We start from the raw sequence: 17,095 nt of genomic DNA, 5'->3' as shown, positions 1-17,095 counted from the left end.
TTTCACAAACTTAGATTCAAATGAAAGGTCTTAAGGTCCCATAAAAAATTTCTGAATATTATTTGGATCCGACTTCCGGTTCGGGAGTTATGGGGTAAAATGTGCAAAAAGAAGAAAATATGTGTCCAAATTTTTCTCATAGATGGCGCGACCGATTTTCGCAAACTTAGATTCAAATGAAAGGTCTTGTGGTCCCATACAAAATTCCTGAATATTATTTGGATCCGACTTCCAGTTCCGGAATTATGGGGTAAAATGTGCAAAAATTTGTGAAAATAAGTGCACTAACTTTTCCCAGAGATGGCTGAACCGATTTTCACAAACTTAGGTTCAAATGAAAGATCTTGAGGTCCCATAAAAAATTCCTGAATATTGTTTGGATCCGACTTCCGTTTCGGGAGTTATGGGGTAAAATGTGCAAAAAAGAAAATATGTGTTCTAACTTTTCTCATAGATGGCGCGACCGATTTTCACAAACTTAGATTCAAATGAAAGGTCCTGTGGTCCCATGCGTAATCCCTGAATTTCATGCGGAACCGACTTTCGGATCCGAAAAAGTGTGTTAAAAATTGTATACCATCACTGAAAATGGGGAAAAACCTTGAAAAAATTTCTAAATCGACCTCAAATCTTTTCCAATTGATAGTTTTTATCAGTAGGCGGTCAAACAAACCGATTTCGGTTATTCTTTCAAGAATCGCAGAGAATTATTTTGAAGAATACCACAGTATTATATATGATAGTATGATTGATATGAGAAAGGCATCATTACACCACTAGGTCGATTAAAACAGGTTTTTAGATTAACATCACTGTTCTCATACAAATAGGCAACGCAAATGTCAAGCACTAGTTTGGAAAAATGATGCTGACTGTATGACATAAACACTGAAGCATGCTTTTGTGAACTACTCGAATCAATCTGAATCAATTGGTGTCAAAATTAGTATCCAAAATTATTTAATAAAAGTATGAAACATATTTTCATGAGACTGTTATGAAAGAAGAGATAGGCATTATCACATCACTAGGTGGATTAAGAAGGGTTTTGACATTAAGATTGCCAATGTCGAAATCACCGCTAGTTCAAAAAAAAAAATTAGATGGCGGACCCTGTACAATTCATATTTTCGAGACTGGTTATGAAAAATAAGTTATTAAAGAAGTATGTCATAATAATTCCCAACTTAGATTTAAAAATCCTAGATGGCTAAAAACGATTTGTTGTGGATTTTTCAATTCATAAATGAATTTATTTCTTTAAAAATGATGAAGCACGACGCGTTACCGTAAATATGAATCGATATAGAACCATGATCAATGAACTTTTAATGCCTAATTTTCAAAATATGCATATGGACGAAATGTACTTTCAACAGGATGGTGCTACTTGTCATACTGCGGCCAAAACAATCGACTTATTGAAAAAAACATTTCAACGACAACATTATTTCGAAAACTGGAGCGGTAAATTGGCCTCCACGTTTGTGTGATTTGTGTCATTGCTGAAATATGCCCTCAAATGCTTGAAAAAGTGGTCGAAAATTGGATCTCGAGAATTACCTTTGTGAAAGATAGTCGTGACGACTATATGTCCGAAATCATACTTAAATAAAACAAATTTGGTCGTTTCAAAAATTGACATGTGTTTTATTTAAATTTCAAATCGGCAAGCTCTTGGAAAACACCCTTTAATAACATAGTAGAAATAATAAACAATTAGGACGCGCGAGAAGTCTGTTGACCTTTGTTTGGTAATTTAAAATGTACAGCTAGGCATGCTTGGGTTCTGGCTAGTCAATTAAACTTTCTCTTCATGTGTCTTCATTAGCACAGTAATTTAATTGGTAAAACAATTTCCACGGTTAGGAGTTACCTACGGGCTCGAGTTCCGTCTCTACGGTAACATTTTCGCGGTTCTCATTACATTGTTGCATTAATTTAAAATGGTTTGATATAAATTATAGAATACTTAATAAACGTACATTATCTTTTAAATAGAGCTTTTGGATGCTTTCAATGTGTCACTATATTGAATCAACTGTTTTGTCCAAACCGTATTCACTCGTTTATAATGTAGCAATCAATTTCATTGAGACAGATTTAATTAAAATTTTTTACATTCCGTGATAGTTTAAAATTTTCCTTCAATTTCCACGAATAATCAAGCCTTCAGTATCGGATATTGTTGAAACGTTTACTCGGGAAGTTCATGAGTTTTGTGGTGCATCCAAGCATCAAGGAACATTCAAGTAGATCGATTCGGAATGTTTCGATCAAATGCGAAAATTTTGCATTCTGTATCTCGATCGTGTTCCAGTATTCCATACAGAACCATCACACAAACGAAATACAAACTGAAACGACTACGACTCACGAGTACCAACATATACTCCTGGTCTTCAAATAAGAAATATAACACAAGGGTAGATATGATGTAGTTTTTTTTATCCTTTTCCCTTTCTTTAATTTAACATTTTAAAAAAATGATCAGCAAGGAATAATGATATATTTGAGTAGAATGAATTTAGCTCATATTATTGATGTATTCTTCAACTTCTTCCTTCACGAACATCCGGAACATTTCGCCAGCAGTCATCGTCATCACTTCCACGTTGGTAGAATTCAGTTTCTCTTCCATTACTTGTTTTAGTGTACTTAAAGCAAGATTAATCGCTTCTTTGATAGTCATCGATGGGAGGTAATATTCCTGAGAATGAATAAACATGTAATTTCGAATTCAAACTGATCCGAGCAAAACTTACTTGTAGATTCTGCTGCGCTCCTTCGCTACCTGATCCGATGGCTTTAGCATCATACCGAATATACGTTCCCGAGGGGTCCATGTGCCATAATTGAGGTTCACCGTTTTCAATCCCGGCAAACAAAATCGCTACACCAAACGGACGGCTCATGGCCGATCCCGTATCGTCACTATCGCCAAACTGAATCGCTAAACTGGACACGGCCTGAGCACAGGACTCAACAGACATACGTTCGTTGTACACGAACCAATGATTCTGGCACTCGACTCGTGCGCGGTCCAGTAAAGTTCGGGAGTCTGCCATGAGACCGGAAGTAGCACAACCAATATGTCGATCAACCTCGACGATTTTCTCCACCTTGGTTGGTTCCATCAATGGAGAAGTGATTCGTTTCTCTACAGCCATCACAACACCTGAAAATTTGAGCGATATCAAACCGTTGCTATAAATCGTTGATGGCCGAATATTACCTTCTTGTGTACAAATACCGATGGCCGTTGAGCCTAGCTTAATTGCTTCAATAGCGTATTCCACCTGGAACAGACGGCCTTCGGGCGAAAAAGTATTTACGCCTCTATCATATTCGGATCTCGTGAGAAACATCTGAAAACAAAACCGAAACCATTACTTTTAGCGATGAGGTTAGGTTGGTCTAGTGACATAGCATTTAATATTACAGAGAGATCGTAACGAGACAAGATGTTTGTTCAATTATTTCATTTCACTGATAACATACCTTAAAATAACTATAAAAATTCTGTTAGAATTAATAATTGAAAATGTTATACAGCAGCTAACAAACTAACAAATTTCTTTCCGAAATGACAAACAACTTTTGAAACCTTTTTAAGACAGACGAAGCCGGAGAACAACTGTCAAACGATGGATATAAGTGCTCACGATGTGTTAGTAAAGGAGGTCAGATTCGTTCGAAATCAGTGCTATGAACTTTTTTTAATCTGTATTTGTCGGAAAAACCAATCTTTACAACATCTACGATAAAAAATCTATTATGGGTGAGCCACACTACACCCTTAAATACAATAATTGAAAATCGGTATTTGTATTTTTAGTGGCCCTTATTGCCCCGTTTACACTTCTGTTGGCTTCCAGCATACTGGTGTCAGAATCAGGGATGCCAGGTCATTTTTTCAAAAATCTGTGATCAAGCCAAAAACCAGTCTGTGGAAATATGTGCACGTTTCTCGTACCATAATAGCAGTTCAGAATGAATTTGGCGAGCAAAAAAACGGTCTCACATAGAGATGCCATTTATACCGATTTATCTGTATTATACAGATTTTTACATGCGCATACAGATTTAATACAGAGTACAGATTTTATACAGATTTCCCAAATTTTATACAGACTTATACAGATACCACAAAAAGTAAGAAAGTGTGGAAAAGCCCATATTCCACGAGAATGAAGTTCGGCTGCCATTTTGCGTTAGGTATTGCAAATAATCATTTGACACACCGAGTTACCGCTCCGTCGTTCAGCCACCAACTGACGCATCATTGAAAATGAGGGAAATCACTTCGTCAGTACAGTGCGTCCAGAATTATTGACAGCTAATAGTGAGAGGGGAAAGATGCTAATATTATCAAGTCATGTATACACTCCACAGAAAGGAATAATGAAACTTTTACGTCTGAACTTTCTATTAGTGTTTGATTCCCAAATTAAAATGGAAATTTTTCGTGCAGCTATTTGATGATGAACGCTGAAATACATTTATATTATAATTTGAAACCAATTTGAACTGATGTTCAAGGAAGTCATGGAATCATGAAACTTTATTGTCAGACTGAGAAGTATGACCTGATTTAACGTTGCGTATTGGGCGTTTGAATTCCATGTTTGAATTCAAAGTCAACATTTTCAAACGAAAAAAGTATATGGAATTACAATTCAACTGTGGTTGATAACAAAAACTATTAAATTTCGTCGTTGAATGTCTATTGGAATAACATCTTTAAACATCATTTTATAGAAGAAATTTAATTTCATTAGTGAATACAGATAAATACAGATTTTTTAAACAAAGCAATAAAGATTTTCTATGAAAATATCTGGCATCTCTGCTCACAACCAGCACCGCTCTGTACCTTGTTACTCAACCGCTCTGTACTTTTTGGTGCTAAACTGTGATCGATTTCAAAAATCTGTGAAAATCTGTGATTAATTTCAGAATCTGTGAAAATTTGTAATTATTTTCAGAAATCTGGGAAAATCTGTGCCATTTTTTAAAATCTGTGCAGAAAGTTGAAAATCTGTGAAACACAGATTAATCTGTGAACCTGGCATCCCTGGTCAGACTACTTGCTCCAGCACGCTACCAGCATAATGTTAACGCTTGCCAGCTGCTAGTTGTTGCCAGCATGAAAATTTTTGATCGTTCTGAATTTCATGCTGCAAGCGATGCTGGTGAAGAAATTCAAGATGGCGACGAAATGAAAATATTGTACTTTTCGAACGTATTTCATTCATCTTTCGCGTAAAGTGGATACTCAAAGGATATATTTCATTGTTGTTTATAATTTTTACAAATTTTATTAGCAAGAAATTGCCAGCAATAGTGTAAATATTGCCAGCTGCTGGCGTGTAAGCACAGACTAACAGACAGGACACTCAAATTAGATTCTTCAATCATTTTAACGGTCATTTCGAATATTCCTTTATTTGGGACAGTACTCACATGTGTCATGATGGCGCCACATTACCCTATCAAAAACATCCTGTCTGTCATCTAGACTGTGTTTATTTTTTCATTTACCAACAGAGTTGCTATTCATGCAGAATTACCTGTAATGTATTGATTTGTATACGTCCATGCGAATTTCATGCAGGATACAGATTTAATACATATTGCCAAAACTATATACAGAATTATGCCTACTTCTCATCCTCCAACGCAATACAAAATTGAACCCGTTTTGTTACAATATTTACTTGCTTCTGGTCTGCCGCCACTTAATTTCGAGTGAAAACTACCAACACAATAAAAAATAGTCTAGAACAACGTTGAGTCAAATAAATGGTTACCTTCCAACATCGCGAAAAAGTGAAATATATTATCAACGTAATCCAATAATTTATTGTGACGAATCATTTTCAAAAATTTTGATGAAATCAGGCATCCCTGCAAGCAGCTGATCGGTGTTGACAAACGAGGGGAAACCAACTAGTAAAAAAACTTTTACGTAACACAAGGGGTGTACCGATAGTAAATAGTTCGCGCAGTACAATATAGGTGGAACTAGTGCATCACGAAAAATTATTTTTATAAGAATTTACTCATACTGTCATGTCTGTTAGTCTGTGGTGTAAGTATACTGGCACCAGCATGCTGGCAACCAGCAATAGTGTAATTACTCGATAATTTTTTTTAAATGACCTGGCAACTAGGGATGGGTATCGAGCGGCCCTCTGTCACGACGCCATCTTGATGTGATCAATATCGGAACTTCAAAATCAGCTGATTGCAACGTAAACGAACAAACAGTAATACATTTGTTTTACGCGTTTACCTTGTTTAGTGCACGAAAATTAGTGAATTTTTGGTCGACTCTCTCACAATAACTTGTCGGTTTACCTAAAATACAGCAGACAGTGTTTTGGGACATCAAGTGGAGATAATTTTCACAATTCGAGAGTCGCGATGAGTATCAAAACATCGCAGTGTTTGGGGCTCGAAACGCGAGGGGCTCAACGTAATCGGTATACTTTCAAATGGCTGGTGCTCACATACCGGTGTCAGATGGGTGGTATCGAGAGATAAAGTATCGATACTTGGTATCGCGATACCGTTTTGTCTTTTCAGGTATCGGTATCGATACTATAGGAAAAAGTATCGGTATCGATCGAAAATACAAGCTGGACCGGTTTGGTTTGGTTTTTTCCGCACGAGTTGCATTGCGCTTGTTTTCCGGTAATTGTGAAATATGACCGTGCCTTTACTGAAGGCATGGCTTGTTTGTGAAAAAATTTTCAGCTGAAAAATTTTTGTTTGTTAATATATGGAAAAATCTGGAAAATAATCAAGAACTTACCAAATGGTGACACTACTGCCAACTACCTGCCAACTACCTGTGCATGCCAAATACCAAATATCGATATATCACCTCACAAAGCAAGTAATCATAAGCGGCCCTCACACGAGACAACATTATCGCCAATACTCTTAATACAATATTGCTATTGTGATTGAAAATGTCAACTGGCATACAAGTAGGATTGATGCATTGATGAAGGATTTAGAATAATGATTATTGACAATAACATTGTCTCGTGTAAGAGCCCGTTATACTCCTCACAGTAAAGCTATAGTAACTTTAACCTATACATACTATGGTTGAGTGAAACGTACAGTGAACCTTTATGCATGCTTTTTTTGGACATTTCAACACCCATTGTTCACTAGTTAGCGTTTTGGTGCCGCTAGCTGCTCTTTGTTTGACTATTAGAGTCGGTTCTAGATAATGTTTACTTTAAGCTAGTATCGACAAGTATCGACCATGAAAATATCGATACCACGCGATACCACTTTGCGCGGTATCGATCCTAAAAAGTCGATACTTTAGGCTTAAGTATCGATACCTTGAAGTATCGCAGTATCGATACCCATCCCTACTGGCAACACTAGTAACTAAACAACAACAGAATTCCGTTAAAATAACTAAGAAATATAATTACTATCCATTGTGTTATTATTTCTCGCGTTTTTGTGATAACTGTCAATAAGAGGCTACTTAACCACTAATATCATTGTGTAGAGTGTATTCTTGTGGAAAATTTCTACATGAATATGACTGCTATTTGAAATGCGCAGAGGCTGTCCACATATGAACATGTAGCGGTCTTGTTCAATTATACCATGGTAGAGCTGAATGCGTATCTATTTTGATTACGTATTGGATTACTACTTTTACTTGAACTTTCATTTTCGCACCGGTTGTGCATAAAGTTAAATGTCAAATTACAACCAAATTCCCACATCGGCGGTTGTTATTCTACATACAAACTTTTGAATACGTTTCCCTAGCAGATATTCTCCCATGTAGAAAAACAAGTTACTGCACGAATTTGTTAATGTTTTCCTTTGTATTACTTTTTTCTGTTCAAATTTGTTGTATGCTGTCTCCAACTTGACTATTCGCCGCGATCTTTCAAAACGTTCCACTACTTTCTGGAACCATAACCAGCCAAACCCTAATTAACCAAAATCTAATTGAAATGTTTAAGTTTGCACTAAACTGTTTTTTATATATCATATATTTATACCCTAAACTGTTCAATTTGAACAGTTTAGGGTATAAATATATAAAACCAGTGTCGAAGACTCCAAGTAAAGTATTGTTTAGCGCACAATTGAATGATTCCGTAATGAATGAAATTTGGCCGACATAATCTGTACACACTCCCTACATCGAGAAATCTTTCGTTAAAATTTTTATCGAACAACCCACAGTATACCGTCATTTGACAGTTTGACACATTCGTTCGCTCTGTTGCGCCATCTTTGAAAATTTCTTTTTCTCGTAGGCACCGACGTGTAGAAAACGTGTTGTGCGTAGCTAGTGCATAATTTATCCTATTTTCCGGTAAAATGGTGAGTAGAAATACATGTTTTACGTGAAAATTAATAAATCGGTTACTACGCAAATCGACGTTTTGTTAGTTTCTTGCCGAAGGTACTATTAAACTATGTTTATTGTGTTATTGATATTTGGCTATCACGGTAGCTTCGATCTACCATTTTGAAACTATTGACTCCTATTTTTAGCTTTTTACTTCTGTTTAATTTATCATTATCTAGATATTGATATATTTTATATATTGCAACAAAACGTACCAATCAACCGTATCGGTAAAATTCAAGTATATCTTAGTTGTAATGGTAGACTGTTGCATGTGGAAGAAGTATAACCTAGAAACAGCTTTTTATAAAAATTGTGTTTTCTTCTTACAGGGTTTCGTAAAAGTTGTAAAGAACAAACAGTACTTCAAGCGTTATCAAGTCAGGTTTCGCAGGCGTCGTGAGGGTAAAACTGATTACTATGCTCGCAAACGTCTGATCTTCCAGGATAAGAATAAGTACAATACGCCGAAGTACCGACTGATTGTTCGTTTAAGCAATCGCGATATCACTTGCCAGATTGCCTACGCTCGTATCGAAGGTGATCGTATTGTTTGTGCTGCATACTCGCACGAATTACCGCGTTATGGCGTAAAGGTAAAGTATTCCGCAAAGAGTATAAATGAATAGAATACAAAATGTCATTCAATTCTAGGTCGGTTTAACTAACTACGCTGCTGCTTATTGTACTGGATTGCTTGTAGCTCGTCGTATCCTGCAGAAGCTTCGCCTCGATACGTTGTACACTGGTTGTACTGATGTCACCGGTGAAGAATATTTGGTCGAAGCGATTGATGATGGTCCAGGTGCCTTCCGGTGCTATTTGGACGTTGGTTTGGCTCGTACCTCTACTGGGGCTCGTGTATTCGGGGCCATGAAAGGTGCTGTCGATGGTGGTTTGAATATTCCCCACTCCGTCAAACGTTTCCCGGGTTATAGTGCGGAAAATAAGACTTTCAATGCTGAAGTACACCGCTCGCACATCTTCGGACAGCATGTTGCAGATTACATGCGTACCTTGGAGGAAGAAGATGAAGAGGCGTACAAACGCCAGTTCAGCAAGTACATCGGACTCGGAATCAAGGCTGATGATGTGAGTATTCAATTCGCAACTTTTAACACGTCCTCTCCCAAATTTCTACTAAGCCATACAAAGTCTTAGTCGATTCCGAAAGTGGACCACAGAAATTTTGATAAATAGTTCGGAGTTTTTTAGCTTTCTTTCTGAAAAACTTCCTAAATTTTATCATACACATGTTTTATCATTGTGAAACGTTGCGATCTTAGTTTTGTTACGTTTGTGTTTTTGAAGAATACATCAGAAACAATATTAATTATATAATTTCAACTGCTTATAGATTGAGAACATCTACAAAAATGCCCATGCCGCCATCCGCAAGGATCCGTCATTCACTAAGAAGCCGGAAAAGAAGGTCACCAAGAAGCGTCACAACGCTGCCAAACTCAGCTTGGAAGCCCGCAAGGCGAAGATCGCCAAACACAAGGCCGAATTCCTCGCCAAGATCCAGGCCGATGTGGAAGCTTAAATTGGTGAAAAAACCTATTTTCCCATTCAGGATCACTCAGCTGAGTAAAGTTAACTCGCTTTCTAGGGAGTAACTATGTTTTTGATAAGCGATTTGTTTATTCATGGAATAAATGTATTGTTCTATTCGGCTGAAATATGAGCGAAAATAATGGCTTTTTACTACTAATCACTTTCTAATATTTAAGGTACTATTGTTAATATCTATGCTAAGTGAAAATATATTGGAAATTGAAAATTTAAACATTCTTGCGACTGATATTCATCGTAGTCCAGCTTGCAATTAGTTTAACATGCGCTCTAGTTAAAGTTTGGAAGCAATATACACAGGTCTTTTTTTATACGGCCTTTTTTTATGCGTATTTTCAGAGTTATGCGGTTTTTTATGCGAAGTTTCAGAGTTATGCGGTTTTTTTATACGAATTTTCAGAGTTATGCGGTTTCCCTTCTGCGGTCTTTTTTTATGCAAAGTTTCAGAGTTATGCTTTTTTTATGCGAAGTTTCAGAGTTATGCGGTTTTTTTATGCGAATTTTCAGAGTTATGCGGTACGTAAATTCGCATAAAAAAGACTTCAGTATAAATTGCTTCGAACAAAAATATATTTTTATCAATTTTCCAAATAATGCAATGTTCTATTTATAGAAAGAGCTTTGGACTGTTATAACTAATTAAACTGTTGAAGGTAGTCTACGTCGGTTTATCATTTATAACTACAAAATCCGTTGGATAGCACATTTACTGACGCTGGTTAATCTTTGATCGATGAGTACTCCTGAAATCAGTGGCACATCTAGGGAAGACGAGGGGGGCATTTGCCCCGGGCGCAACGTTTCGTGAGGGTGGTAAAACCATCTTCGGTGAGACCTTTTTGTCGTGAATACGACTTACTTTACTATGGGGTGCCTTTTCAAAATTAGCCATATGGGAGAATGAGCAGAACTTAATCGTGAATATCTCGACTTGTATTAAGGCATTAAGGGCAGCAACATAATTCTTTCGCCATTTCATCAAAAATATGATCAGGAATTTAGGATATTATTTTGAACAGTGTGAGATAACCACAAACAACTCAAAAATGAAATTTTTTAAAATTTTGAAAACAACGCGGAAAACTCTTTACTTTTGCTTGGCTTTTTCGCGCAAGGACGACGATTTTGAGGTAGTCAGGCACATATCTTCATCTGAATGCGTATAAAAGGGGAAACGTGGTCGAAATTCGATCATTTCTTCTTGTGTATTGGATGGAAGCAGACGTAGTGAGAATGATTTATCATTTGCTTTCCGGTCGTCGAGCAGCGACGGAGAATGCACCTTCTGCGTGGTTAAAACCTCCAACTGAATTCTGAGTCTATTCTAAGTTCTGAATATAGTTCGTGAGCTCAGGTCCAGTTCCTAATTCCAGAATTCTTCAAATCGGTTCTTTTGTCCTGAATACGGCTTACTTTACTATGGGGCGCCTTTTCAAAATTTACCCTGTACAAGAATAGGCAGAACTTTACCACGAATATCTTTGGATGTACTTAACCCAACAACATATTTTTTCTACAAGCTATCGGTAATATGATTAGGAATTTGCGATTAAATTTTCAACAGCGTGAAAAACCCTAAAAATAATCGAAAAACAAAGTTTTCTAAAACTTTTGAAAATAATGAGGAAAATTCATCACGCTTGCTTGCCTTTTTCGCACCCGGACGACGGTTTTGAGGTAGTCAGGCACATATCAGAATCGACTGAACAAATAGAAAAGGCAATCTTTGAATAGAAACTGTTCATCTCTCTTATTGCTACAGACGGAACTGGATGTCGAGGTAAGGTTGTCCTACAAACATCAGTAAGAACAAACCAAATACACTGAAGTCTTTTTTATGCGAATTTACGTACCACATAAAAAAAACCGCATAACTCTGAAAATTCGCATAAAAAACCGCATAACTCTGAAACTTCGCATAAAAATAAACCGCATAACTCTGAAACTTCGCATAAAAAAAGACCGCAGAAGGGTAAACCGCATAACTCTGAAAATTCGCATAAAAAAACCGCATAACTCTGAAACTTCGCATAAAAAAAACCGCATAACTCTGAAAATTCGCATAAAAAAAGTCGCGTAAAAAAACCGCATAAAACAAGATCGCATATAAAAAGACCTCAGTGTATAAAGCGTGAAACGCTCAGGCCGTCTTCTCATTTGGACTTCGGTCGTCAGGAGGAAAAGTCGGCAATGATACTAGACCTTTTGCGTGGTGTACAACCTCAAACGCTCAGGTCACAGAGCCAGTTTTCAGGATAATTTGATTAGCTTTTTGCAATTTCCGCAATGCAAAATTCGCAACAGTGTTTAATATCTTAGAGAATTATCCAATTTGTCCCTTCTGAATGCCAGAAAATTATCTCGTACGGCATTTTGATAGCTTTTTTCACTGAAATATTTAAATCCGAAACGAAATAATTGACATCAAAATTCTGTATATTTCTATTTAGAACAATAATTGTATACCCAAAGAATTATGCGAAATTTTCTTCACTATACTGTATACGACCCATTTTTCAACCACTTGTAGTTTGTAGTAGAACTTTCTGCTGATTTGCTATATAAAATGCACAGCACCGACTTAGAAGCCATTAATGAAAGAATCCTTTCAGAACCACCATTATTATATCATAAAGAACTATACTGGTTATATCGTAATATTTAATTGTGTATCAGAATGTTTAATGTAACTAATCTGTACTTTAGTTTAGGAGTATCGTTTCAAATTCTAGTAGTGAAAAAGAGGAAAGCTTGCATGATTCACACAATCGATCAACTAATTGATATTCGGAAGTATAAAGAAAAAGTGTCGTATTCACGACATCCAGTTATGTCTCTGACATTACACACCCGTACTTTTATTCTTGCTCTTTGGTGGTGAAGTCGAGACAACCGTAGTTTTATCGCTCAACCGATGGGAGCCCGGACGCAATTTATCCTAGGTACGCTACTGCTTGAAATGTTTCGAATTGAGTTCTTGGTGGTAACCTACATTGGATTTTAGGTCAATCAATACGTATTGAAATGGCTATAAATGCATCCGAACCAAAATTTGCGACATGGAGACGATCAATGAACCATGAATGACGACATATCACACAACAATGGTTCCCGAGCAACGAAAAGAGAAATATAAAAGTACGGGTGTGTAATGTCAGAGACATAACTGGATGTCGTGAAAACGACACTTTTTCTTTTTACTTCCGAATATCAATTAGTTGATCGATTGTGTGAATCATGCAAGCTTTCCTCTTTTTCACTACTAGAATTTGAAACGATACTCCTAAACTAAAGTACAGATTAGTTACATTAAACATTCTGACACACAATTAAATATTACGATATAACCAGTATAGTTCTTTATGATATAATAATGGTGGTTCTGAAAGGATTCTTTCATTAATGGCTTCTAAGTCGGTGCTGTGCATTTTATATAGCAAATCAGCAGAAAGTTCTACTACAAACTACAAGTGGTTGAAAAATGGGTCGTATACAGTATAGTGAAGAAAATTTCGCATAATTCTTTGGGTATACAATTATTGTTCTAAATAGAAATATACAGAATTTTGATGTCAATTATTTCGTTTCGGATTTAAATATTTCAGTGAAAAAAGCTATCAAAATGCCGTACGAGATAATTTTCTGGCATTCAGAAGGGACAAATTGGATGATTCTCTAAGATATTAAACACTGTTGCGAATTTTGCATTGCGGAAATTGCACAAAGCTAATCAAATTATCCTGAAAACTGGCTCTGTGACCTGAGCGTTTGAGGTAGTACACCACGCAAAAGGTCTAGTATCATTGCCGACTTTTCCTCCTGACGACCGAAGTCCAAATGAGAAGACGACCTGAGCGTTTCACGCTTTATACACTGTGTGATACCAGCTGAAGTACTAAAGCCACGGTAACCCACGCTGAACCTTAATATAACAACCTTATGCGCAAACATCCACGATGAGAGCTGGCATCACAGCTTTGTCGTCACAAGCGCGGTCGTTACCGCCACTTTCAGTATACCACTCTTGAAGAGGTAAGACGTGTGCTTTACATTGCTGAGAGCCCCTTTTCGTGCGATGCAAATCGGAAATGCACAATGGCGATCCTGCCAGGAGCAGTCTTTTAATTCATTATAAATAAATTAGAAATACATAATTTAAATCAGATATCAGTGCACGAAAAGGGGCGACTCAGATATTAAGATAAAAGTGAAAACCATAAATTGAATGTTGATTACTTTTTCGTTGCTTCTAATTTGAGTCCACACACAATGTTCAAGCGGAAAAATGAATCAAAAATACTTGAGGGAAGTTTACAAAAAAATCATTCCGTATTGATAAACTTGAGTCGAGCCTGGTTAAAGTTACGTGCAGAGCGAGTCAGAAGTACTGCGCTGAGCGGGTCAGAAGCACCGCGCAAAGCGAGTCAGAAGTACTGCGCTGAGCGAGTCAGAAGCACTGCGCAGAGCGAGTCAGAAGTACTGCGCTGAGCGAGTCAGGAGTACTGCGCTGAGCGAGTCAGAAGCACTGCGCAGAGCGAGTCAGAAGTACTGCGCTGAGCGAGTCAGGAGTACTGCGCTGAGCGGGTGAGAAGCACCGCGCTGAGCGGATTAGAAATATCGCGCTGCACAAACTAACGCATTTTATTTAGCGGGCCAGAAACCCTAAAAAAAAAAGAAAAAAAACAACAAAAAAAATAAATATTCTGCAAGTATAACGAATCTGATTTTGAAGACATGCTCCGGCGAAGCAACCCTTTCAAATGTAAAGTGATAAAAATAACATGTCAGTTGTGAAGTGGATTTCAAAAATCGCGCTCCAAAATTTACGATATAAATAACTGAAACGAACCTTTCTTGTGATCTCATTACAGGCGAAAAGTTGAATAAAAAAATGAGCGAAATGTCTTATCCGGGGAAATATGTTCGTCGCATCGAAAGTTCATCATCAGAGGACGATGAAAGTCAAGCTGCAGAATTTCGAGACGAATCCGAAGAAGCAGTACTCGAAGAATCCTCGAGCAGTGATTCTGATGTTTCATCTGAAAATGATAGATCTAGCGGGAACGAAAGTAGTGAAAGAGGTATCAGTAACACAAACATCGAAACATCAAACTCACCGATTTCGTCACCGGGACCTCAACCCATCTTATCAACCTCAGAAACGGTACCACAAAGCGATTCGTATCAGAAAGTGTTGGAGCGTCTAAACGCTGATCGAATTGACCGCATGGAAACAATGATTTCAAATATTAATAACGCTTTGAACCGCTTTCAATCCCCACCGGCACGTGTTGATGAGATCGATAAAAGCTGGAAGTTCACTAATAGCTCAGACCAATGTGAGAGAATCGAAAGTACCTCATCAAACATTCGTTGGGACCACCTTAAACATTTCCCTAGTGGAATAGCAGCAAACAAGATGTGGGAGGAGTGGAACCGATACGTCGATAATTTCGAAATAGCGGCTTCACTCGCCAACGTTAACGACCCCGTTAAAAGAACCCAACTTCTATTCCTCTCTATGGGAGACGAAATGCAAGGAATCGTCAAAGCCGCTAAGTTGCGCCCGAGCCTGGCAAACTCCAGTTGCTACAACACCTTCGTGACAAACATTCAAAGTTACTTACGGTCAATGACGGATACCGCTGCCGAACATGAGGCTTTTTCAAAAATGACACAGGAAAATGGCGAATCAGCAGTTGCCTTTCACGCTCGGTTAATGTGCAAAGTGAGATCTTGCAATTACAGTGTCGACGACGAAGATCGATTCGTTCGAGCCCAGCTCTTGACAGGCCTCAGAAATCGAGAACTGGTGAGGCAAGCTAGAACTTACGGCTACGACACGAATTTCATTGTTCAATCAGCGACACGCAATGAGGCATTTGAATCCGAACTTAAACAGCGAGATGAACCCAGCCTACTGGAAATTCGAAGCGATCAGAGCCGACCACCGCAGGATTCAGCGAATTGGAAGCGTCCGAATGTTCGTTATAGTGGACCTCCAACAAAGCGAAACCGCAACGAGGAATCTAACCGGCGACTACAAAGAAAGCGTTCACAATGCTCCCGATGTTTCCTCTACAACCACAGAAACGGAATATGTCCCGCACTAAACCGGAACTGCAACAAGTGCGGTAAGCGTGGCCATTTCGTGGCTGCCTGTCAACAAAAACAGATCAACAGCGTGCAGAATAGACGAGAAATCGATACTGATGCAAACGATAATAAACAGGTATATATTGATGAATAACGCCACTATAAATTTACGAATTATATTTGAATAAAAAAATTACACCCGATGAATCACATCACTAAAACTGTTTTATATTTCTTGTCACATATTCATTCACTTAGATAGTCAATGCTCTTTCACTCGAAGACGTCGTTTTCCTTTGTTCTATTGGATCATCTGCACCTATACGCTTCCTCGTTGATTCTGGCGCAGATGTTAACGTAATTGGAGGAACGGATTGGGCTCAACTGAAACGTGAATTCCAAGCAGGGGAAGCAAACCTGGAAATCGTCAGGGCACCCAATAGCAGACTGCACGTTTACGGATCTCGAGAACCAATGTGCATCGAATGTTCCTTTAAAGGAGTTATCTCCGCTATAGGATCCGCTAAGTCTGGTATACCAGCCGTTTTCCATGTTGTACCGAAAGGTGCGCGGTCGTTACTAGGGCGATCAACCTCAAATGACATGGGACTATTACACATAGGCGAAGCAGTAAACCACTGCACTACATTACAAAAACAACATCCATTTCCAAAAATGCCACAAGTAAAAATCAAGTTCAGCATCGATAAAACCATCCCACCAACTAAAAGCGCATATTATAATGTGCCAGCAGCTTACAGAGAAGCAGCACGACAGAGGCTTGATGAAATGGAATCACAAGGAATCATCGAGAAAGTGACATCTGCCCCAAGTTGGATTAGTGGCATGTCCGCAGTAGCTAAGGGGAAAAATGATTTCCGACTCGTGGTGAACATGCGTGCTCCCAACAAAGCGATCAACCGCGAATACTTTAGGCTACCGTTACTAGAAGAAATGAAAACCCAGCTTTACGGAGCTAAATATTTCACGAAACTCGATTTACGAAATGCATTCTAT

General features: G+C 37.9%; 2 protein-coding genes across 2 annotated transcripts; one reads left to right on the top strand and one right to left on the bottom strand.

The window, feature by feature from the left end:
• Nucleotides 1-2,490: 2,490 nt before the first annotated feature.
• On the bottom strand, nucleotides 2,491-3,658 carry LOC131430650 (proteasome subunit alpha type-5). The gene is made up of 4 exons (XM_058595775.1): nucleotides 3,502-3,658; nucleotides 3,236-3,368; nucleotides 2,766-3,178; nucleotides 2,491-2,710 (listed from the first exon to the last, which is right to left on the bottom strand). The coding sequence occupies exons 2-4, from the start codon at nucleotides 3,366-3,368 to the stop codon at nucleotides 2,528-2,530; spliced, it is 729 nt and encodes a 242-aa protein (XP_058451758.1). The 5' UTR covers nucleotides 3,502-3,658; the 3' UTR covers nucleotides 2,491-2,527.
• A 4,603-nt stretch (nucleotides 3,659-8,261) lies between these two features.
• LOC131430649 (large ribosomal subunit protein uL18) lies at nucleotides 8,262-10,196 on the top strand. The gene is made up of 4 exons (XM_058595774.1): nucleotides 8,262-8,379; nucleotides 8,740-9,003; nucleotides 9,062-9,499; nucleotides 9,765-10,196. Exons 1-4 carry the CDS (start codon nucleotides 8,377-8,379, stop codon nucleotides 9,951-9,953), a joined length of 894 nt encoding a protein of 297 aa, XP_058451757.1. The 5' UTR covers nucleotides 8,262-8,376; the 3' UTR covers nucleotides 9,954-10,196.
• The last annotated feature ends 6,899 nt before the right edge of the window (nucleotides 10,197-17,095 follow it).

Source organism: Malaya genurostris, chromosome 2 (assembly GCF_030247185.1).
Source record: "Malaya genurostris strain Urasoe2022 chromosome 2, Malgen_1.1, whole genome shotgun sequence".
Lineage (NCBI taxonomy): Eukaryota > Metazoa > Arthropoda > Insecta > Diptera > Culicidae > Malaya > Malaya genurostris.
Note: the sequence above shows the minus strand (reverse complement) of the source record. Positions and strands in the feature narration are given on the sequence as shown.